At 42.2% G+C, this 24,272-nt stretch overlaps 1 protein-coding gene across 1 annotated transcript in view; it reads left to right on the top strand.

The window, feature by feature from the left end:
- Window positions 1–24,272, top strand: part of CEMIP2 (cell migration inducing hyaluronidase 2) — an 85,622-nt gene that overhangs the window by 4,183 nt on the left and 57,167 nt on the right. Inside the window, exons 2-5 of the mRNA XM_028089075.2 lie at window positions 13,131–13,473; window positions 17,672–17,812; window positions 18,624–19,185; window positions 23,428–23,597. Coding sequence (XP_027944876.1) covers window positions 13,143–13,473; window positions 17,672–17,812; window positions 18,624–19,185; window positions 23,428–23,597 — 1,204 coding nt within the window. The 5' untranslated portion in view covers window positions 13,131–13,142. The remainder of the gene's footprint in view (window positions 1–13,130; window positions 13,474–17,671; window positions 17,813–18,623; window positions 19,186–23,427; window positions 23,598–24,272) is intronic.

Below are 24,272 nucleotides of genomic sequence, written 5' to 3'. Positions count from 1 at the left end.
CGTGATATGATGTACGCAGTGGGGTGATGTTACTTGTAAGAAATTTCTGGCAAATAGGGAACTAAGTGTAAAAATAATGTTAGCTTTACTTGCATTTTTCACAAATAGTACATGAATGTAAAATATTGTAGAAGTGCACATTTTTTAAAAAGCAAGTTCCTGGAAACATTATTCAGATTTGTGTTGTGAATCATAGGATAAAAGTGTATTAGAAATATGTTGGCATGGTCTTTTGTTTTCCCTGTACTTGCTTTGGGAAGCCATTAATGTTGGTTGTCAGGAACTATGTTTGGCAAATATTTTATTGCATTCCTAAGATGTGCAAGGCTCTGTGCTGGTTGCTGTGAGCAGTACCAAGATGAATGAAGCATAGGGTCTTTATTAAAATGCCTCTTTAAAAAAAATGGCACAGACTGGGATGCTGTGTATGACTTAAAGCTCAGAATTGCTATCTCCCATCAAATCAGTCCTTTGATCGATTAGGCAAATCTGCCTTGAAATTGTTATTATTAGTCTAACCTTGTAGGTTAGATTTGTAGATTTAGATTTGTAGATAACCAGATTTGTAACATGACATTTATTTTCATTACATGGTCACAAGTGATCAACCTTTGATATTTATCTTATCAGGACTCCATCTTAGTTTGGACAATAAGTAAAAAGTTGACAGCATTTGGAGACTTTATACTATGAAAAGTTTGCCTCAGAGAGCTTGTAGCAGTCTTAGCTTTAATATAGTTTTTAAAGTGGTCTTAACACTGCACAGAAGTGTGATTGGAACATTGTTGCCTGAAAGGATTGCAATTTAAGACGATCCATGTTGAGCCACTGAGAAAAGAATTGTCCTCATTGACTCTAAGTTTGATATAAGTATCTTAAAACATAGGAGTATCCGCAACAAGCCAGATGTCTTGGTCATATCTAATTATGAAAGTCTCTCCGAAGAGTGAAATTGTTACTGATTTGGGGGCTTCTGCCTAATTATGGGCTCGTGCTTGGATACTGCCCATCTCCTATTCTTATGATGGTCCTTACTGATGGTGACTCGCTTCCCTGAAGAATGAGTAATTTTTTTTGCATACAATGAGGTTGGAAAATTAATTATTAACATTTTAGGGAGTGGAAAGATTAAGTTGAGCACAAGGACAAATGCCTGATCCCTGCTTCAGAAGGAATGAGAAAAATGAGTCATTTTGGTTTTTACTACTGCCAGTGGTACCCTTAAAGTCCACTTCGTATGGGGATTTATAAAATTCTCTTTCCTTAATGCCAAAGATGTGGCTTTAATTGTGCAATGGGTACTTGATGACAGCCATTCCCCAGCCACCCTAGGACATGCTCCGATAGAAACGAAGTGCTAGTAATACTGAGAAGCTAGCAGTTTGGGAGCAAGTGGGCTGTGTATGGGGATAGAGCTGAAAAGGCCAAATGGAAGATGAATTGGCTTTTCAGCACAGTTAATGACGTCTTTTGATGAATGTTAATAGCTGCTTTCCCAAGTGCTTGTGCTGATTTAGACACTGCCTGTCCTCTCCATATGGTCACGCTTCACAATGTATGGTCAGCTCATGGATAACTGCCCCCCTCCGCCCCGCTGCTGAGTTACCATGTGGTCTGAGCTTGGCTTTAACCTTCAAGTACCTTCAAGTATTTCTTCTTGCTCCCTATTTGTGCTTAAGGCCCTTGAGCCCATCATGCAGCCCCTGTTTGCCTGTCTCACTGCTGCTGGCCAGAACCTGTCCCTGCTCAGCTATGCAAAGTCTAAGACCCTTCGTTGGTCTTCCCTGCTGACTGTCTGGCACCACTGAGTTTTGATGAACTTTGAGACTGGAGGAGGTGTAATATGGTCTCTTCCGTAGCCTAGGTTTCAGACGCCCCAGGAGATCAGGCACTGTTTTTGTTTTGGCCAGGGACTCACCTGCAGCCTTCCAGAAAATACAAGAGACTTCTGTTGTTTCCTCCCATATTGGTCATCGTTGGACAGTATGTTGTCATGGTAGTGGCTGGGTTCCGTGGTAGACTTTAGTTTATACATGCAAAGGAAGCTATTCGTAGTGGTCTGGTGGCATGCATTTGGGTAAGTCAGTTTGCTAGGGCTTTTAAAAATTATTCCATTTGTAGAGATCTAATAAACAAACTCAGGTGACCACCTCTTCAGACCCACCAGCCCAGTGTCTTTGCCATGACATGCATTGTACTTACTTGTTTCTTTGGGTCCTCTCCTGACCCCCCCAACACTGAGCTCTGAGCTCCTGGAAGGTAGAGATTTGTTTGTACACCACTGGGTCCCCATCATCTAGCAGAGCCCTTGTCTCATAAGAGATGTTCAAGCCTAAATGTGTTCCCTGTCGGGCAAGCCTTTACTCCCAGAGGTGAACATTGTATTAAAAAGAGACTATGTGTTGGGGCGCCTGGGTGGCTCAGTTGGTTAAGCAACTGCCTTTGGCTCAGGTCATGATCCTGGAGTCCCGGGATCGAGTCCTGCATCAGCCTCCCTGCTCAGCAGGGAGTCTGCTTCTCCCTCTTCCCTCCCCCCTCTCATGTGCTCTCTCTCTCAAATAAATAAATAAAATCTTTAAAAAAAATAGGCTATGTGTTGTAGGTAAAAGAAATAGTACATTTGGATTCCAGTCCCGGCCCTGCCATTTAGAGATTTTGCTTTGATGCTGGATTGAGTGGCCCCAGATCAGTTCAATCTGGGCATCTCATTATTCATCTGGAATATTTCTTAGTTTGAAAGGCATGTCCAAACATTCTCGTTACCTGTTTTCTACTGTCATTGCATTTTGAGGTCTGTATCTCAAGAGATCGTGGACTTTTGGTTCATCTCTGCTTCTTTATCAAACAAATCTCTGTTGCCTTTTCTTTTTTCCTACTTTCAACACTTTAACCAACATAACTTTCTTGGCTCTTTCTTCTTGAGAAGTATTTTCAGGCTTTGTCCCAGGCGCTCGGCAGAGAATGCAGCCCACAGGCGGCTCTGCCCTTTGCTGTAACCTTAATTAAATCAGCCTCCCTCAGGTCAGATGTTGGCTTTGGTTCTTTCTTTCGAAGGCCAGCTGCAAGGCTGATGACACGCCTGTATCCGCCATTGTGTGCCTGACAGCCATCCGTCACTGTCAGCAGGCTGGGGGCCTGTGTCCTCCCAGCCTGTGGGGAACAAGGGCGAAGGGGGATGGTCTAAGGAGCATTGGGAAGGAGGGGAGAAAAGAGGGCAGCTTTTCACTAGAAAGCATTAAGGAGAAAAAGGAAGCTGAGGAATAATAATCGGGAAAGGGAAATAGGAGTGAAGAGCGGAAGACTGGTAGGTAAAAGGACCCACCCTCTCCTTTCTCCAGTTTTCCAAGTTGAAGATTGTTCTGCCTTCAATTTTGTTTGTCCTTTGGTTCTTTCCTTCTACCCAGGGGCCTACCTACTTTGCTTTTTTTTTAAATTTATTTTTGACCTGGTAAGGAGTGTTAGATATTCTTCCTTGTCAGCCTTTCTCCCCTGTTGGTCTGTATGGTCTGTTTCCTTTTTCCTTTTGCTTCTCTTTTGTTGCCCATGGTAATGTTCTTCGGCCTTTTCGCTCTGTCAGCCATCTTGGCTTTGGGGTCAAGCACTGCTTTTCATGGAGACGCTTAACAGATTTGAAAAAGACAGGATTAATGAGTATGTTTGGTTTCAGGAAAATCAGACATCTGCCTCCTGTACCCTGCATAAATGAGAGGACTATAAGAAAGAACTAAAAATATTTCTTAAAAGGTCGCCTATATAACTTTAAGACGGGAAAGTGTTCACTTGGTTTACTTTGGGCATTAGATATTATAAATACAGACTCTTTGTTCAGAGGGATCCATATTTAACGGGAGATTCCAACATAATTTTCGAGGCTATATCCATTTTAGTGAAATTGTAGCTGATTTGCTCATCTGAATTCCTTCACTGCAGACCCATAAACTCAGCGTTTGTTGCTTCGTTGTTTTCAACATAATCCAACTCTTAGTATTTTTAGTTAATTTTTGTTTTCCAGGGGTTTATTATTTCCCGACTATGGTTTTCTGGCAAAGAGCTTAACAGTAGAGCTTAACAAAAAGTGAATTGCTAAGCAGGAAAAAACAAATGTCTTCTGGCTTTCAATAATACTTATTCTGACTCAAATGCTTAGTGACAAAAAATAATTTCTAGTCAATTTAGCCTTTTTAGGAGATTATAGGCTTGAAAAATTCCTTGTCATTTCTCTGTATTATATTTTAACAGAGTTAGCATGTACCGGGAGAGTGGTTTCCTTTTGAGGGAGGAGGTAATGTGAACGATGATCCATGGTGCTAGACTTCAAGTCTGGGTGTATTGGTGTTTATACGTAATAGTAGCTCAACTGTGGGGAGTATCATTCATCATATGTGTCTAAATTGACCAAGTGGAAAAAGAAGGAAGCGGAATAAAAATGAAGATTTCTCAGCCCCGTATCCTTCCCCTGCATAGGGAGAGGTTTTTAATGGAGGGTTGGTGCTTCCCCTCTGCCTCTGCAACATTGGCCTGGGTACAATCAGCTTAGTAAAAGTGAACCAGAATGAATGTAAATAAACTAACCATGACAAATGTCTTATTTCTTGGGACCATGTCAGGCAATTGCAAGTGATAGTGACTCATCTTGGTTTGGAGAGTCGAAAGGAAAGACAAAAGGCCTACCCGTACAAGGTAATGATGGAGAATATGTCTTGTCTGAGAGCACTGTTCTGTTTGGAGGTCTCAGGGGATTGGATTCTTTGGGTGTATGCTTGCACAAACCAAGCTGTTCTCTGAATGAAACTGAACTTAATTTTCCTCCACCATCTGTCTGTTTTCTCCCAAAGAGCTATAAGTACAGACCTAGCATTTCTGTTGAATTCTGTTGCAGGGATTATTGTTTAAAAATATATGTTATCCTGCATGCTCTGGGAATAGGATATGCAATAAAATATATTCCTCTAAACTATGTAAAGAAGGATGTTCCGCCAGAAACTTTTCAACCATTGTTTTTGAAAAACCTGTATAATATGTATTTAAATACATAATCTTCATGAAAATATTGATCACACTTAAGTATTTATTTGATGTTTTGAGAAACTAAAGGGCCTAAAAGTCAGTTTTGGTAAGCTTCTTTCTTTTTTTTTTAAAGATTTTATGTATTTATTTGACAGAGAGAGACACAGCGAGAGAGGGAACACAAGCAGGGGGAGTGGGAGAGGGAGAAGCAGGCTTCCCGCGGAGCAGGGAGCCTGATGCGGGGCTCGATCCCAGGACCCTGGGATCATGACCTGAGTCGAAGGCTGACGCTTAACGACTGAACCACCCTGGCGTCCCTGCTAAGCTTATTTCTTACAGAACAGCTTTATATGATTAAAGTCTTGAGCTGTTTATCAACTATAGACATAGTCTGAATCTACAACAAAACTAAAGAAACACCCTACCGCTGTCCCCCATCACCCTAAACCTGATTCCTTGATGTTATCTTTCTCCTAAAAATGGGAGATTGGAAGTTGGTACCATTAATTGGAAGTTCAAGACCATTAAGAGCTGGTTAAAATTTTAATTAGGTCATAATTACTAATAATTATAAACATCTGTCATTTGTTTTCAGGATAATTCATGAACACCTCTTGTTCCTGGCATGTGTTACATTTTGTTGTGACCAAGAGCATACCAGTGGGTATGTGGTAAAGACCTACCAGGATCTTAATAAAAGGAAATTTCCTCAGCCAGACTTTGGCCAGTTGTTCCCTAAACTGGACTGTAACTTGCAGAACTGACCTTTAGACTGGATACTGTTTCAAAAATTATGGGCTTCATCAAAGAAGAGTAAACTTGAGATCATGCCAGCTTCTTGATTGTTCCTGTAAGCCTGGATTTTCCATTCAAAAATCAGTTCTCATGACAAATGTAGGTAGGATTTCAAAGACTTGAAATGAGTCAAAAGTAGAGCATTTTCATCAGGTGTTGGATATGAGGGGGCTGATACACATGGCACTGGGCTGTGAGAACCCCTCTCCACTGGGTTGGAGAGGCTGGGTGATTTGGGGGACTGAATATACAGCTTCGAGGGTAAGTGTCCTCAACCACCGTGTGAATAATAAGCACGTATAGTAGGTGGTTTGTCTTCTATGTTAGCATCTCAGCAGTAGAAAGAACGTGAAAGGGGGCCTGGGTGGCTCAGTCATTAAGCGTCTGCCTTCGGCTCAGGTCGTGATCCCAGGGTCCTGGGATCGAGCCCCGCATCGGGCTCCCTGCTCAGCGGGAAGCCTGCTTCTCCCTCTCCCTCAACCTGCAGCTCCCCCTGCTTGTACTCTGTTTCTCACTCTCTCTCTCTCTGTCAATAAAAAAATAAAATCTTGGGGCGCCTGGGTGGCTCAGTTGGTTAAGCGTCTGCCTTCGGCTCAGGTCATGATCCCAGGGTCCTGGGATTGAGCCCCACATCGGGCTCCCTGCTCAGCAGGAAGCCTGCTTCTCCCTTTCCCACTCCCCCTGCTTGTGTTCACTCTCTCTGTCAAATAAATAAATAAAATCTTTAAAAAAAATAACTAAAATCTTAAAAAAAAGTTAAAAAAAAAGAAAGAACGTGAAAACTCAGTCCTTTTAAAAAGCACTTACTGGCTTTGAATTCCTGCTCTGTCTGTATTGAGGAGACTTTCCCTTTGCTCACAGCATTGTTTTCAAAGTAAGCTCTGTGCCCGAAGTAGGGCTCGAACTCACGACCCGCTGATCAAGAGTCGCTTTACCGACTGAGCCAGCCAGGTGCCCCAGATCACAGCCTTTACTGGCTGTCAGCATGACAATATGAAGTGGAATGGAACACTTTCCTTTTTCCTGTGTGCCTACTGCATTTCCTACTGTTTTGCTACAAGTATTACAAAATATTGTGAAAGGCTCAGCTTGTCTAGTTTGCCACTTTTTATCTTTAGAATGCCTATTTGCAGTTGGTAATAATACCTTTAGTCGCCCGCTCGATTGCACACTAGGTTTGCATTTTGTAAAAATTAATGCTTTGGCTTTTTTGCTTGAAGTAGTAAATGTTCTCAATTTTTCCCAAATCAGGGCAACAGATCCAGATAGATGAGACAAATTTCCCAGAGCCTCAAGGATGTCGAGGAAAGATTGAGTGGAAAATTCCAATGTGTGTGTGTGTGTGTGTGTGTGGTCTATAGAGGTAGAGTGTGATCTAAGTCCAACAAGCACCTAGTGAGGATCTATGATGTGGAAGGTCCTGTGAGAATCCTAAGTAAGACTAGTCCCTGTTCTCAAGAAGCTTATAGTCAGGGCGCCTGGGTGGCTCAGATGGTTAGGTGTCTGCCTTCAGCTCAGGTCATGGTCCCAGGGTCCTGGGATCGAGCCCCGCGTTGGGCTCCTTGCTCAGGGGGAAGCCTGCTTCTCCCTCTCCCTCCACTTGCCGATCCCCCTGCTTGTGCTCTCTCTCTCTGTAAAATAAATAAAATCTTTAAAAAAAAAAAAAAGCTTATAGTCAATTGCAGGGGCTGGATGGACCAGTCCACATGTTAGCTGAAACGTAAGGCAGAAAGCAAGATGATCCAACTAGAGTTTTATTTAAAAAAACTTTTTTTTTTCAGTCATCTCTACACTCAACGTGGGGCTTGAACTCAAGGTCAGAAGTTACAGGCTCTACCACCTGAGCCATCCGACCAAGAGTTTTAGACGGAGTGCAGGGAAGAACAGCCAGGGAACTTCCTGTAGCATCCTGAGATGACGGGGCTTCATGGGTGGGATAGCACGGTGTTTGACGACTTTAAATGAGACTCTATCAATTTTCTTAAAATCATGTTCTTTTTTTAATAGGCCCAAGAAACTCTCACCAACCTGATCTCCTTTAATGTTACTGAAATTCCAAAATAAATTATTTTCTGTGATTACTCCTTATAGTTGACTGCTCTTGCCAAATGCACAGACTCCTCCCACCTTGAGTTACTGTTTGAGGTTATACACTCTTTTATCCAACAGAAGAATTTTATTTAAAATAATAGCAAGCTTTTGGGGCTCTTGGGTGGCTCAGTTGTTAAGCGTCTGCCTTCGGCTCAGGTCGTGATCCCAGGGTTCTGGGATCGAGCCCCGCGTCGGGCTCCCTGCTTGGCGGGGAGCCTGCTTCTCCCTCTCCCACTCCCCCTGCTTGTGTTCCCTCTCTCTCTGAACAAATAAATAAATAAAATCTTTAAAAAAATAAATAATAGCAAATTTTAAAGGTGTTTTTTGTGAGTTTTTTTTTTAAGAAAAAAAGATTTTGAATGCTTCCCCTTTTTCAGCATTTGCATTTATATCTTTCAAGTTGATATGGTTTCATATTCTTAGTAATTTCTTGTATTACCTACTTTAAATCTTTTCCTAAATTCCCTGTGAAGATCTTTAATGGCATGACATTTATTTATTTCTATGATAGCATGAAATACGACAGATGATATTTACTTATTTACTTCATGATTTTACTTTTTAGTTAATTATTACTAAGCCTTTCGGGCTACTACTTTTTACCATCCGATAAATACATATGAGAGAATACTTTCAAATGCCAAGAGTTATGCTTTGAAACCCTCATGGAGTGCATTTCCAACGTTTTAGATTATCTGTCAGTGTTTAGGGATTTAGCTCAGGCTGTACATCATAAAATGCTAACGTGTTCTTTCCGTAGAGTACTGTGTTCTTTACACGAGGAAGACAGCCCTCTTAAAAATGACATGTAATATGAGCAAATTATTAGTGTATTGAGTAAAAATATTGGTCTGTCATAAAAAGTTTAAAATGACAGCTCAGACTCACCTTGAAGTCTTGAGAGCTGGAGGGAACTCTTCATGTTTTCTTCTGTTAGGTGCCTCTTTGTTCTCGGAACCCTAAACTCACACTAATCCAAGCTGTAAATGTGTTTTCTTAATAGCATTTTCTTTTCTCTAGCTTCCTTTATTGTAAGAATACAGTGTAGATACATATAACATATGAAATGTGTGGTAATCCACTGTTTTATGTCATCCATAAGGCTTCCGGTCAACAGTAAGCTATTAGTAGTTAAATTTTTGGAGAGTCAAAAGTTATTCATGGATTTTTGACTGCTTGGTGGGGGAGGCGGGAATCAGTGCCCCTCACCGCCCCCCAGTTCAAGGGTCAACTGTATTTCCTTGGTCAATTCCACTCTGCCTTCAAGTAAGTCATTAAAATTGAATTTAGGAATTGTGTTTCTTAGGGTTGCTGCAAATCTTTTGTCTGTCTTCCATGGTGCTCACCACAATTCTCTAGTGACTGCAAGAGAGCTCACAATTGCTTATTGAATGAGTGAAATGTCAATTCTTCCCACAAAGAATTGAAATCTATAACTAGCGATCATATTTTTAAGTAATCGATTCATAGTACTACTCCTAAAGTAAACTCATAAATGTAAAGTGAAATTCTAAAGCAGTGTATTTGTGTCTTGTACCTTTAAAAAATGGTGATAAATTGAAAGAAGTCTGCATAAAATGATTTTTTTAGTTGTAATGTTTTAAACGTTTATTTATTTATTTAAGTAATCTCTACACCCAGCATGGGACTTGAACTCATGACCCCGAGGTTAAGCATTGCTTGTTCTTCTGACTGAGCCAACCAAATGTCCCTGGTTGTAATTTTTAAGATGGTTCCAACAGTGTGTTTACTTCTTCGGAAAAGAATGATTCTGTCTGTTGCTTATGCATTTACATGTTTTCCAGTCAAGTGGAGCTAATGGGCTCAGGATATATGAACATAAATGTATTTAGTTTTGGGATGCCTGGCTGGCTCAGTTGGTAGAGCAAGCCACTCTTGATCTCGGGGGGTCATGAGTTCAAGCCCCATGTTGGGTGTAGAGTTTACTTAAAAAAATAATAAAAATTAAAAAATATATATATTTAGTTTTACAAAAGAGTTATGGGGAAAACACAGCCACAGTTATTTTTCATTTATTGACCATTTTAATTTGTGGCAGACACCATCAGAGTTTTCCACATAGGATATCATTTTTGTGAATGTGAAGACACAAATTTATTCCCAGTGGGTTGGCGGCTTCATTTAGCCTCTTACTGCCTGTTACTATATTGTGGGTACATCTGGAGACACATCATCGCCCACAAAAGGGCCCTCTAGCCTGTTAAGTAATAACAACCTTTCTCACCCTGAAACAATGAAGTATCAGATGATTGCAGCCTTGAACAAAAGCTTCCCACTCCCTTTCAGAGCAGATTATAGTCCTGCCTCCCCTCCCACCCTGGTGAGCCTGGCACTCAAGAATATCTAGTTTCGTCCTGTCTTTGTTAATAGAGGATCATAAAGGGGTCTTTGTTATACTCTCTCATTTGTTCCAGCAGGATGTCTCTATTATTTCGTTCTGCTGTTTGGCACATGCAGCAGTTTCTTCAATAGCACCTTGAATCGTGTTCTCTTCCCTTTGTCTCAGAGCTTAAGCTTCATCTAAATAATTACTTTTGTTCAGAAATCAAACCCCGCTAACCAAGTGTTTTTGACAGACACACTGACTCCGAGAATGTTCTTTGCCCCGTGTAAAATCCGCATCAATTCCTGATTAGATTCCCTTTCTGTCCCCATTAATTTCCAGGTCGTTTGGTTCCTGGGAATGCTTATTAATGGCTTTTCTAATGACCACATTTTGTGTTTCATGGATTTGCTGTAGTTTAGAGCAATTTGGGGGTACCCCTGTGACTGGGATCTTATTGTTTTGGCAGAAGATGAGGGGATTAGTTACAAGGGTACTGAATGAAATCAGGTGACACTGAGATGCTCTAGTTATTAAGGAAGGGAAGTAAGGAAAGAGGTTGAACATCATGTTTCTGAAGGCACTGAACACATCTTATTTACCCACAGCCCTTCCAATAAGAACATGATATAAGCATAGCATTTTTTGCTTCCTTGCATTCTTTCTTTGACTTTGCAAAGTAACAGAATAGGGTTGCATTCAGAACTTACTCTTTCATTCAGAAACTCACAGATGCTTACTATAAAGAATAAAAAGGACCTTGGTTTATGTGTCAGCTTCTCTTAGATAAGAATCATTTGTAGTGAACTTCTGCATGAAGAATTCTTGAAAATATTAATGTGCTCTTTCAGACTCATTCTGGTTACACCCTTGCAAATCAGAAAACTGATTTCTTTGACATTATCGCCTCTCAATTGTTTTGAAAGACACATTGGTATAACGGTTAAGAGCCTGAACTCTAGCGCCCTGGGTTTGAGTCCTGGTTTTCCCATATACTCGCTAATTAACATTTGTAGGCCTCAGTTTTTCTCATGTGTACAATGGGGACCGTGGGAGCTACTGAGATTTGTTGTGTTAAATGTATTAGATGAGTAATATACGTTGAGAGGTTTAGAACAGTGCCTGGCAGTAAGGATTCTGAGTTAGACTTTTTTTTTTTTTTAATTATCCTAACCATAATATTTGAATGCCTATTTTTTAAACAAAATTTGAAGATTTAAAGAGATTGTTAAAAAACAGCATTCACTTGAGTGAATTTGAAGATCTAATTGGCTTTACTTAATGATTCATGGATCAGGCAGCATCTTATGTTAGCAGATAGAAAGGGGCTCCAAGGAGCTTTACAAAATGGGAGGCAGAGGTCAGAAAAAGAAGTTTCTAGCAAAGAGTGGATTGTTTCAGGCGAGGTCACCTTCCTTTGGGGGAAGGCAGGGGTCTGTCAGGCAGATTATCTTACTAGTGCTGACCAGGTAACTTCAGACTGGTTAAAGGTTACATTCCTGAGAGAGTCTGAAACCACAATTAGGTTAGATGTTAAGTCTTGGTTCGGTGACATGGCCTTAGCACAAGGGACTCCATTTTGGGCCTGTTGTCTCTTTTTTAACAAGAGAATGTAGACTTCAGGTTTCCTCACTAAATGAATTCATAGTCTATAGTTAAGGGATAACACAGTACAAATTCTTAAGTTGCTTCACCAAAAGAAAAATCTAGCAGGGAAATTGAACACCTAAACGTGAAAGCTTGTCTATTGGAACTTGTGGCCTTCGTAGGGTGCATGGACTTTAACTTCAGCTGGAAGAGCTTAGAGTCATGATACTCAAAGTGTGACCACTTGCTTCAGTGTCTCACCAGGGTATGTGTTAAAGATATAAAATCCATGGTCCTCTTTGCACCAGTTGAGCTGGAAATAACAAATATCCCTGGTGATTCTTAGGCACAATGCAAATTGAGAACGGTTGCCTTGGAGTGGCTCTCAACCAAGGTGCTCGTTAGCCTCGCTTTGTGGGGGGCATTTAAAAGATAGGGATGCTTGGATCCTGACTTCATTGTTTGGGGTGTGGCACGGGGCTTTAATGTTAGTGGGTGATTCAGATGTGTAGCCAGGCCCAAGAAGCAGTGACATTAGAAGATAGTTAGTGACTCTATCAGGGGTGTGAGCTGACTTGATATTTTCAGAGTCATTACAGTGGTTACCAGGGACTGGGGGGAAGGGAAGAACAGGGAATTCTTGCATAATGGCTACAGAGTTTCTGTTTGGGATGATGAAAATGTCCTGGAGATGGTTGGTGGTGATGGTTGTGCAAAATTGTGAAGGTACTGAATGTCACCAGATTGTGTACTTTAAAAATGGTTTAAGTTGTGAGTTTCATGCGACATGATTTGATCACAATAAAAAACACTTCATAAAGCCATTACAGGGGCGCCTGGGTGGCGTGGTTGGTTGAGCGGCCAACTCTTGGTTTCGGCTCAGGGGCTCAGGTCATGATCTCAGGGTCCTGGGATCGAGCCCCACATCAGGCTCTGCACTCAGCAAGGAGTCTGCTTGAGGATTCTCTCTCTCTCCCTCTGACCCTCCCCTGCTCACTCACACAAATAAATCTTTAAAAAAAAAAAAGCCAATTCTCACATTTCTTTTTTGTTGTTTTTATTTATTTATTTATTTATTTATTTATTTATTTATTTGACAGAAAGAGAGACAGCGAGAGAGGGAACACAAGCAGGGGGAGTGGGAGAGGGAGAAGCAGGCTCCCTGCCGAGCAGGGAGCCCGATGCAGGGCTCGATCCCAGGACCCCGGGATCATGACCTGAGCCGAAGGCAGATGCTTAACCGACTGAGCCACCCAGGCACCCCAGTTCTCACATTTCTGAACCTTAATTTTTTTTCTTTTCGCAGTGACAGTTTATCATGCATGCCACTGATTCCAGGGGACACTCCCCTGCTTTCCTCCAGCCTCAGAATGGAAGCAGCCATCGCTCGTCTGGCTACGTGCCAGGGAAGGTTGTGCCCCTGCGGCCCCCTCCTCCTCCAAAGAGCCAAGCTTCAGCCAAACTGACCTCCATCAGACAGGAAGCCCGGGCCACCTTTGCTTTCTCCCCTGAAGAGCAGCAAGCCCAGAGAGAAAGCCAGAAGCAGAAGAGGCACAAAAATACCTTCATTTGCTTTGCTATCACTAGTTTCTCATTTTTTGTTGCACTCGCGGTCATTTTAGGGATCTCCTCAAAATACGCTCCAGATGGTAAGTGCGTGTGTACGCACGTGTGGGCACGCATGTGTACAGAGCACGAGTTCTAGGAGAAGGAGGAGGGAAGGAAATAAGAGAATAGAATTAAAAAGAAAAGCTTGTGTTACCTTAACTTGGCTCTAGCTAATGCATATATAATTAGAGAATAGAAGGCATAACTGCTCATTAAAGCAATTGTTAAAGGAATCCACTGGAAATGATATAACCGAAGGATTGCTCTTCTTTCCATTTTGCTATTTTGTCCCAGTGCTCAAGATGTTTTTGGAGCATTTCTTTTCAAAATGTTCATTTTAAGAATCTTTACTGAATTCTTGAGATAGCATAATTTCTTCCTTTGTGGTAGGTATGATTTTCTGACTGCCAAAAGTTTCTAGTGATAAAAGTTACTGAATGTAGGGGTACCTGGCTGGCTTAGTCCGTAGAGTGTGCGACTTGATTTCATGGTTGTGAGTTCGAGCCCCATATTGGGGTGGAGCCTACTTAAAATAAAAATTAAAAAAATATATATATTAAGAAAAATTACTAAATGTAGTGATAAAACTACATTTGATTTTATTTTTAAATGAGTGAAAATACTAAGATTTGTGTTCTGTGGCTTGAAACCGGTTAGGAGACAGTGCTAAAAGAGAAGATTCAAGTATTTTTGAGGAACGATTTGTATCCCGAAAGGAAAACATCCATTAGGAGCTTTAAGGTCTGATACATTTATCTAAAAATCCCTTATTACTTCATAATTAAATATCTTGTGGGCGGGTTTTCATTTCTTAAATGGTTTTTGCTTTGCAAGTTGGTAATATATCAATACTTCAAATGGTTTTGAAGAAATTCATTGTCAGTCTCAATCTAGTATCAATAAAGAATGGGCTCAGGATAGAGTCCCATCCACCAGGCTGAAAATCAGATGGCTCAGGGCTGTTGAAGGAGAAGCGGACCATAACAACCTGGACTGGGGCATCATTTTTGTCTGCAGTTTTTTTTTTTTTCTTTTACTATCTAGGACAGATTTTTGTCAAATTAGATGCCTCCTTAAATGGATACAACATCTGAGAAGCATGTTATCATTTGCAAGACTTACAAATACTATTTTATTTAGTTTCCATGAGTGCTGTAGGGGTTTTATAGACTTTGAAGTCCTGCGGGAGATTGTGTCAATGCTTCTAAGAAAATAGACCTGAAGTAAGAGAGATGTTCATATCAACATCTTTGTTGACCAGGCCAGTCGACCACGGAATGAATTTGTCACATTGCTTTCTGTTGGCTCCTCGCATTGATTTTCTCTTCCCTTTTCTCCAGCAAAATAACCAAGTTTGCTGCAGTTGAATCATTCTTCACAAGTAATCTGCAGTAAAGAGATGCCAGATCTGGGGGGAAGATCAGAGCTGAAATCCGTGGCTTTAATTGATGTTTTCATTTTTCCATCTAAGACCGTGAATCACTGATGTGGTTCCTTTGAATCAATGTTCTGTAGTTTCACATTTTGGCAGTATAAGTGTAGAACTTTGGTAGAAATACGTGGTATGCTGACATCCTTCGGGGTCAGCCTCACTTTGGTTATTGCTGTTATATAATCTTAATAATGAACCCGCAGCTTAACAGTGGGCAGCCAGGAAGGCGGGGCTGTTGAGCTATTTGTCAGTGCTTTCTGGAGACCATGGATTTCCTCATTAAGTGTACTTTATTTTTTTAAGATTTTTTATTTATTTATTTGACAGAGAGAGAGGGAATGCAAACAGGGGGGAGTGGGAGAGGGAGAAGCAGGCTTCCCGCTGAACAGGGAAGGACCCCAGGATCCCAGGACCCTGGGATCATGACCTGAGCTGAAGGCAGACGCTTAACAACTGAGCCACCCAGGCATCCCTCATTAAGTGTACTTTACTGGAAGGAAATAGACGAGAGTTTTCGGTGATGGTTCCTAAGGAAGCATGCTCTCCTGGGAAATAATTAGAAACAAGAGGAATTGGGGCACTTGGGTGGCTCAGTCAATTAAGCGTCTGACTCTTGATTTCAGCTCAGGTCATGATCTCAGGGTTGTGAGATCGAGCCCTGCGTGGGGCTCTGCACTGGGCATGGAGCTTGCTTAAGATTCTCTCTAAAAAAACAAAACAAAACAACAACAAAACAAAAACCAAGAGAAATTATATAACCATTTGGTAGGTTCTACATGTCAAAAAACTGGATTTCCTTCTCAGTAGCTGGGTATATAGTGCTTGTTATATGGGGCATATATTTGCTTGTGATGTAACATCATGGAGAGTTCCAGCTCGATGTTTTATGGGAAGAGAGGGAGGTTGAAGAGAAGTTTAAGAAATCCTTAGTATTAAGTCAGAACACATTTTAAGAGATTTCTTGTTTCTTCAACGGAAAGAAACATTTAAGGATTATTTCTAGTCTAATAGTAACAATCACTGATTTATCTGAATTAAGTATTGGTGATTATGAAACTGCTTTGAGAAAAATTACATGAGATAATTGCCAAGGACTTAACCAGTGAGGCTGATTTTAACTGCAGTCCTTACTGTCACCTCAGAGAGAGAGCATGAGCCCAGGGCAACATGAGTGCTTAGAAATGAGATGTTTGCATTAAGGGTTACACAATTCAAAACGAGGAATCAGAATTTTCTTTCCATAAAAATTAATATCTTGGTGCTGCACTCAGCCTCTCTACTTTTCCTCCTATGATTTCCCAACATGTCCCTTCCACCTTCATATAATTCCCAAGCACACCTTGCCTATCTCTACCTTGGCTGAGTTTAAATATGGGCTGCACCTTGCCCTTCTAACTGAGCAACCAATGGACTTGGGTAGTGAGGGGTACTTGCATCTCTCACCTTCATGCTCCTTTCTTTCTTTTTTTTTTTTTTTTTGTAGAGGGAACCCGGGGAGGTGCGGCAGTGGGGGGCGGCGGGCGAGAGAGAGAGAGAGAGAGAGAGAGAGAGAGAGACTCTTAAGCAAGCACCACGCCCCAGCATGGAGCTCGACACAGGGCTCAATCTCACGACCCTGAGATCATGATCTGAGCCTAAATCAAGAGTCGGATGTTTAACCTACTGAGCCACCCAGGCGCCCCCATGCTCCTCTTATTTAAGTACCATCTGCCCTTTGAGGGTCCAGGTCTAGTGTCCTGTTCGTTGAAACTGTCTCAGGTGCTCCAGCCCACCCCTCCCTTCTCTGAGCTCATTTGCGCATCATGCGACTACCACATTCTGCAGTGTTTAGTTGTTGCCTAGCTGGTGGCTTCTCTCCCAAGCTGTAGTGTAAGCTCTGCAGGCTGTGAGTTCATTGTGTGCTTTATAAATTTTACAGTATCTAGTACAAAGTGAGCAAATGGATCCTCCGTAAATACTTGGTCAGGAGTTGATCGAAACCCGTGTGATTCCTGCCCTCCACTCCAATTATAGCAGCAACTAAAGGTCTCATGCATTAAATAGCTGTGGCAACGCAGAATACTTTTATGTTTCCATCCTCATCTGTTCAAAGGGCAAATCCTAATTCTAGTAAAGGAACGCGACACATCCAATAAACCTCATTTCTTAAGGGGGAACTTGCATGTCACTCAGCTTGCTGAGTAATCTTGGATTTGGCTTCTCTGATCTGTAGTTTCCTCATCTCTGAAAATGAGAAGTCATGCCTTGGGCCGTTTGCCTCTTCCAGTTTCACTGGGAAAGCGTGCGTATCTGCAGATAGCTGGTATTTATCAGCTGGGGTCTATGGAATGATAGGGGTGCTTCTGTCACCTACTGTGCACAGGAAGGAACCTGGGAAGACCTGACATACCTATTACTTAGCAGTTCCCATTTTTAATTTACTAGTATGTTGTGAATATATTTCGTTTTCTAAAACTGCTTCCTAGTGTGGGTCCAAAGACAGATCACAGTTTTGCCTCTTGCTGTTAATTTATTTATAGACTAGATGATTCAGGGGAACTCCGTGTTTACCTTGTGGAGTTTGACCCGAGCTAGATGGTAGCAACTTAGTTGTGTAGGGCAACCTTTTTTATGCATTGAAGTTAAAGGATTGGATATATCTGCTAGGCAGAATGGGATGGGATTTCCATCCTTATGGCAGGGATCTAAAACAGGTCTGCCCATCACCTGCAGATTGCAAAAAATGAGGGTAGTACTTGGATCTGGCTAAAGGCATTCTTGCATTTTATTGCACTGATGCGATCCTGATGTTGCATTTTTTTTTATAGAGAATTGCCCAGATCAGAACCCACGTCTCAGGAACTGGGATCCAGGACAAGATTCTGCAAAGCAAGTTGTTATCAAGGAGGGAGATATGTTCCGTCTGACCTCGGATGCCACGGTGAATTCTATAGTCATTCAGGATGGAGGTGAGGAATGGTCCCTGCCTGTGGGGACTGCAAGGCTGCTCATTGCTGTGGGGGGCCTTTGATGTTCTGTATGTAGAAAACTGTTCTTAGCCTTTAGAATGTGGTGTTGGTCTATCCATGGGGCATGAGAAGTTCCTAAGGTAGAACCATAGAGTTCAAGAGCTAAGAGGGCCTTGGAAATCACTCAAGTCAAGACCTCCGATTGATAGGAGAGGAAACAGTTCCAGAAGGTGATCTCTCGTAGCTAAATCTTTGTTACAGCTACGGAGAGTGATGAGAGAATTAACATGGGTTAACATATGTAAAAATGATTTGGAGGCTCTTAGATATTTTTCTAAAAATAATTTAGTCCTAAGGTGAATGGGTTGAAATTCATGCCCCTGGGCATTTCTAGCATGCTGAGACATGAACTCTCCATTTCTACATTTACTGTTTTTTTTATTTATTCATTTGAGACTGCGAGATAGAGATAGAGAGAGAGAGAGAGCAGGAGCAGTGGGGAGAGGCAGAGGAAGAAGGAGAAACAGACTCCCTGTTGAGCAGGGAGCCTGACGTGGGGCTCCATCCCAGGACCTGGAGATCATGACCTGAGCTGAAGGCAGACGCTTAACCATCTGAGCCACCCAGGCGCCCTCTACCTTTACTATTTTGAAAACAGGCTTAATTTTCTAAGCAGACTCTTAATGAATTTTTTCCCCAACTTAACTGCAGAAGTCTTTTCTTCCCCACCCCCACTTAAGGTAAACTCTGTTTCTCTATATCCCAGAGAGATGTTTTGGAAGTTGGCTGATACTAGTCTTGTCCCTTGCAGGACTGCTTGTGTTTGGCGATGATAAAGATGGATCCAGAAATATTACTTTGAGGACTCGTTACATCCTGATCAAGGATGGTGGGGCGCTTCATATTGGAGCAGAAAAATGCCGCTATAAATCCAAAGCGACAATTGCCTTGTATGGCAAGTCAGATGAAGGTGAAAGTATGCCAACATTTGGCAAAAAATTTATTGGTGTGGAAGCTGGTGGGACACTGGAGATACATGGGGCACAGAAGGTCTCGTGGACGTTGTTGGCGAGAACTCTGCATTCCTCAGGCTTGACCTTTGGGTCCTACGCCTTTGAAAAGGACTTTTCTAGGGGCCTCAACGTGAGGATCATTGACCAAGACACGGCCAAAATTTTGGAAAGTGCGAGGTTTGATACCCACGAATACCACAATGAGAGTAGACGACTGCAGGAATTTCTGAGAATACAGGATGCAGGCCGGATTGTCGCCATAGCTGTCGGAGATTCGGCAGCCAAGAGCCTCTTACAAGGAACCATACAAATGATCCAGGACCGGTTGGGAAGTAAGCTGATCCAAGGACTGGGCTACAGGTGGGCAGACCTTTTACCTTCCTTCCCAGCTCCGTGTTGGAGTCTGTGTCTGTATGACAGGGCTGCAGAAAGGGACAGAACACGCCGCAGCCTGGCTTTGGGTGTCAGGATATGGCCAGTCTTGCTTTGAAACATGGGTCTGGGGGGCACAAGACGCTGGTTACAAAACGCTCTTCTTTTGGCTTCGGTTGATGAAGCACTCTCTGAACCGGAGTGTCAGGCTTTGAAAAGTGAAGAACAGGAATGTGCTTCTGAGAAACAGCAGCCCCAGGGCAGTTTCCTTCCCTCTTTCATCCCCTTGGGCAAACCATATGAAACTCAGGCTACTTGATTCTGCACGAAGGTGTAAAAGTTCCGTGTAAAAGTTCCGTGTAAAAGTTCCGGGGCGCGGTGTGTGTGTGGGGGGGCGAAGCCTGAGGGAGGGGCACGTGCCTAGTGTTGTTTTCCTTTTTTGGAGTCCTCTGCCTGCTGATTTGCATCTGCTTGTTTGATTGGGGCAGGTCTGTGGAACCTGGGCCAGGTGAGGAAAGCCAGAAACTGGAGGGCTAGCAAGTTCATGCACACAGTGAGAGTCTTTGCCGCCGCTACTGGAGCCTGGGCCCTCTTCTAGCTCACCAGGATTTCCTCATCCAGCCCTGAGGCTGGGGGAAGTAGCTGGCTCAACATATAATTCAGAAAAGAGAAGTTTTAATTCTGCTTACTGTTCTCCGTAAAGCCAGAGAATGAGTCTGCCGTGAAAAGGAAGAGCACTTAAGAAACTCTCATATTGAAAGGGTCTAGTTATTTTTTTCCTCGGATGGTTGATGGATCTAGTTATTATTTTCCTTCCATTGGTTGTTGGACTGGAACAGTATCTGCGGAAATTCTAGAGAAAGTTAAGAAGACAAAATTAATGAAGAAAAGTGTCTGTAATGTTCTCAAAATGCCTTTTCTTCACCCCGGGGATATTGAGGAGGTGCTGAGTGCTGGGTTACCCCTAGGTGCTGAGATGAAAGGACACTACCTCAGAGCCCTTGTTTAATCCGGTGGATAAACACACCTAAATAGATGGGAGCAAACAGTGAGACCCTTGCTTATAGGCTGGAATGGGAGTGCAAGTAGAGGGAGCCCCCGGATCGGCTTGGGGAACCTGTGGAGGCTTCCCAAAGATGAGAAACCTGAGGGGGGTTTAGGAGCATGCTCTGTAGGCAGTTGGAGAAGGAGGGCTTTCTAGACAGTGAATGGCAGGTGGCAAACCCCGGAGGTTTTAAATTAAAAATTTTAGGATTAAATATAATACACACGCAGAAAAGTGCTAAAAACAAGAATGCAGGGTTTAATGACTTAATCACAGCGTGACACCTGGATGGTCACCCTCCAGGTGAAGTCATAGATCATTATTGCCAGTGGCGCAGAAGCCCCCTGGCTGCGTCTTCTCTGTTTCACTGATCACTCCCTCTGCTCAGCAAAGATAACCACTCACCGGAATTTGGGGAGAATGTGCAAAGTTTAGGTTTGCCTGTTTTTGGACTTCGTGTCAATGTGAGCAGACAGTATATCCTATTTTGCATCTGGCTTCTTTGCTCAACTGTGTTAACTGGGGGTTATGTGTGTGGGTGCGTGCTTGCTGGCTTGTTTTCATTGCTGTTCATTTTCTATTGTGTGACTTTACGCCAGTGTACGCACTGCTGGACATCTCGTCCAGTTCAGACCTCTGTTATAAAAAGGGCTTCTCCAATGTTCTTTTATCCATCTCTTAAAACCCATGTGTCCATAGTTCTGTAATTTATAGACCTAGGAGTGGAAACACGATCTCTCTGTTTCATTATCCAGTATATGCCAGGATGACAACTTTTGTCTCTTTACTCCATTATTTTCCTGGATTTGCGTGATAATCAGTGGTGAATATCTTGTTTGGCTTTTTTGGGTTCCTTTCCTCCTGGTTTCCAAACTCCCTTGAAAATAGTGCTGCTGATTTGACAGAGGAATTTGAGTTGTGATCCTTTGCCAATGTTCCATTGCTTTGACCTTATCTCCAATGTACATAAACACCCGCCTTTGAAGATACTGTTCTGTGTGGTGAAATTTTCCTCAAGTGGAGGAGGGAAGTAGGAGTGTTTTGGAGATAATGTCAGGAGAATAGAACATTGTTTTATAGTTGCTGAGGCAGCTCTGGTAAATAAAGGAAACCTCTGCTATTTCTTCTCCTTTCCTCTCACATAGGAGATAATAGTTTGAGACATTTGGCATTTGATTCTTTGTGCTGTATCAAGGAATATAAATAGAGCTATAAAGCGTAGTCAGCTGAAGAGTAGCTAATCCACGCAGGGGCAGGTGTGGAATTTATAAGGCTATAGGCATGCTTTGGTTAACTTTTATCTGAATATCCAGCCATCTGTCTGGCATAGATTACATTTGGCATATATATATATATATATACATACACATACATATATACACACACACGCGCGCGCGCGCGCGCGCACACACACACACACGCGCGCACACACACACACACACGCACACACACGCACACACACACACACACACACACACACACACACACACACACCCTCCAGAGTAGGAAATTGACATTTTTCTTTCCGGGTTTTAAACCAGGAGTCTTAAGGCAAATTTTTTTTTGGCTTTTTGGCTTTGTTCTTTTTTTAGTTTGGCCATAAGTTTGAGCAAGTCCCTGGGATGTTTATTACAGAAATAAAATGAAATTAAGGGGCATTTTCAAAACACAGTTGTTTTTAACAAATAGATACATGACATGCAAAATTTTCAGTCCGTTGGATAGTGATTATACAACTTTGATTCAAGATTATTAAGAAACCAGTAACCCAGTGGTTCTCAGCTTTGCACTCCTGAGATTTTTTTAAAAAATCCCATGCCCAAGGCCCCCTTAGAAATTTTTACATAAGAAGGGGAGGGCCCCCAGGTGTTTGATGTGCGGTCAGGGCTGGTGACTACTGCTCTCACCTCTGACCTCTAACTCATGGGTTCTCAGTGTGGTCCCCACACCAGGAGCATCAGCATCACCTGGGTGTTTGTTAGAAATGCCCATGCTCTGGCCTCACCTCAAGCAATCAGCGGGTGGGGCCCCAAATCAAATCTGATTTGACCAAAGTGTGAGAACCACTCTCTAACTCAGTGGTTCTCGAGTGGGGCTGTACATTCAAATCGTCTGGGGAGCTTTGAAAACATACTAATGCCATGCCCCGCCTGGAGAAATGATGATGGCATCAGTCTGGGCTGGGTCTGAGTGTGGATGGCTTCCTAAAGCTCCCCGTGTCATTCTACGGTGCAGCCAGATTTGGGAACATTGCTGAGAGCTCAAAAGAGAGCAGGCGATACTCATTTTATTTTTAATTTTTTCTTTTCTCTTTTTAAAGTTTTTATTTAGATTTCCAGTCAGTTAACCTACAGTGTAATGTTAGTTTCAGGCGTACAATATAGTGATTGAACACTTCCAGACATCACCCTGTGCTCATCACGACAGGTGCATTCCTTAATCCCTATCACCTGTTTCAATCCATCCCCCGGCCCACCTCCCCTCTGGTAACTGTCGGTTTGTTTGCTATATTTAAGAGTCTCATCTGGTTTGCTTCCCCCTCTCTCTTTCCCCCCCCCTTCCCCTATGTTCATCTCTTTTGTTTCTTAAATTCCACATATGAGTGAAATCATATGGTATATGTCTTTCTGTGACTGACTTATTTCTCTTAGCATAGTAAACTCGAGCTCCATCCATGTCTTCGCAAATGGCAAGATTTCATTCTTTTTTATGACTGAGTAACATTCCATTGTATATATACACCACGTCTTCCTTGTTCATTCTTCAGTTGGTGGACGTCTGGGCTCTTTCCATAGTTTGGCTAGTGTAGATAATGCTGCTCTAAACATTCAGGTGCGTGCCATACTCATTTTAAAATAAGGGAAATAAATGGGTTTGTGGCCAGAATGATAGGTGAATAATAGGGGTGTGCATTGAGGAAGGAAGACAGTGATTCATTTTAGTCCCAACCATCGGTGTTTCACCTCTTACAGAGCTAGACAAACAAGGATTTAAAATCCAGATGCATTTCCTTCTGTGACGTCGGTGACTTCAGTCAAGGTTTGGACTTGCAACCTCATGGAAAAAGAGATAATGGGATTGATAAAAATGAAATACAAGCATTAAGCAGCACCTGACATAACATCTGTGTCAAGGATCTGGGTTGGTACCATGACAAATAAGGCACGTGCTCTTTTCCCTTCTAGGCAGGCATGGGCTTTGGTTGGTGTCATTGATGGAGGAAGTACTTCTTGCAATGAGTCTGTGAGAAACTATGAAAATCACAGCAGTGGAGGGAAGGCTCTTGCCCAAAGAGAATTTTATACTGTGGATGGTCAGAAATTCACCGTGACAGCTTATAGTGAATGGATTGAAGGTAAGCAAGTACGGCTGAGACCCTTGTAAGACATTGGTAAGTACTGTGAAAGACTGGTTTCTTTAGGTGGTGTTGCATTCAAAGGACAGTCTGATTAGCTGTCTCAACTGGTTGAAGATGAAACCTGTAGTTTCCCTCCTCCAGTTGATCCTCTCAACTCAAAAGAGTTCTTGCTCGATTGGAGAATGCTCTTTTCTAGTTTGGTCACTCCCCACTGGACTTTGTTCTTGACTCTCGAGTCATAAAGTTGTGGTTAACTATTAGAGATGGATTTGTTTCCTGGATTTGGTACCGTTTGAACCAATCTAGATGTGATAGGGTGAGCTGCCTTTGGTTACGCTCTGTCACAGTGAATATGCTTTTGTTCTTTGGATCTTCTCTTTATGTAGACATGTAGCAAATATTACTCTTGCACACATGCTATACAAACAAACCTCTCGTTTTCTTAGCAATTTTTCCTTGATCCAGCTAATGCCTTTATCTTCTAAACGAATTGGAAAACACAGAAAAGTACAAAGTAAAAATTAAGCTCTAACCCTATCATTCAGAGAGGTTTGTTTTTGTGCAAATAATCTAGTCATTTTTATCTTATGTGTGTTCTCTCCCCTAGTGCTCATTTTGTTCTGACTTGTTTCCCTCGCTTTAAATAATATTTTAGGTCTTTAACTTTCTTTT

This window comes from Eumetopias jubatus, unplaced genomic scaffold, assembly GCF_037043125.1.
Source record: "Eumetopias jubatus isolate StellerSeaLion01/CBP00866 unplaced genomic scaffold, mEumJub1_p1.0 scaffold_15, whole genome shotgun sequence".
NCBI classification, from domain to species: Eukaryota; Metazoa; Chordata; class Mammalia; order Carnivora; family Otariidae; genus Eumetopias; species Eumetopias jubatus.
Note: the sequence above shows the minus strand (reverse complement) of the source record. Positions and strands in the feature narration are given on the sequence as shown.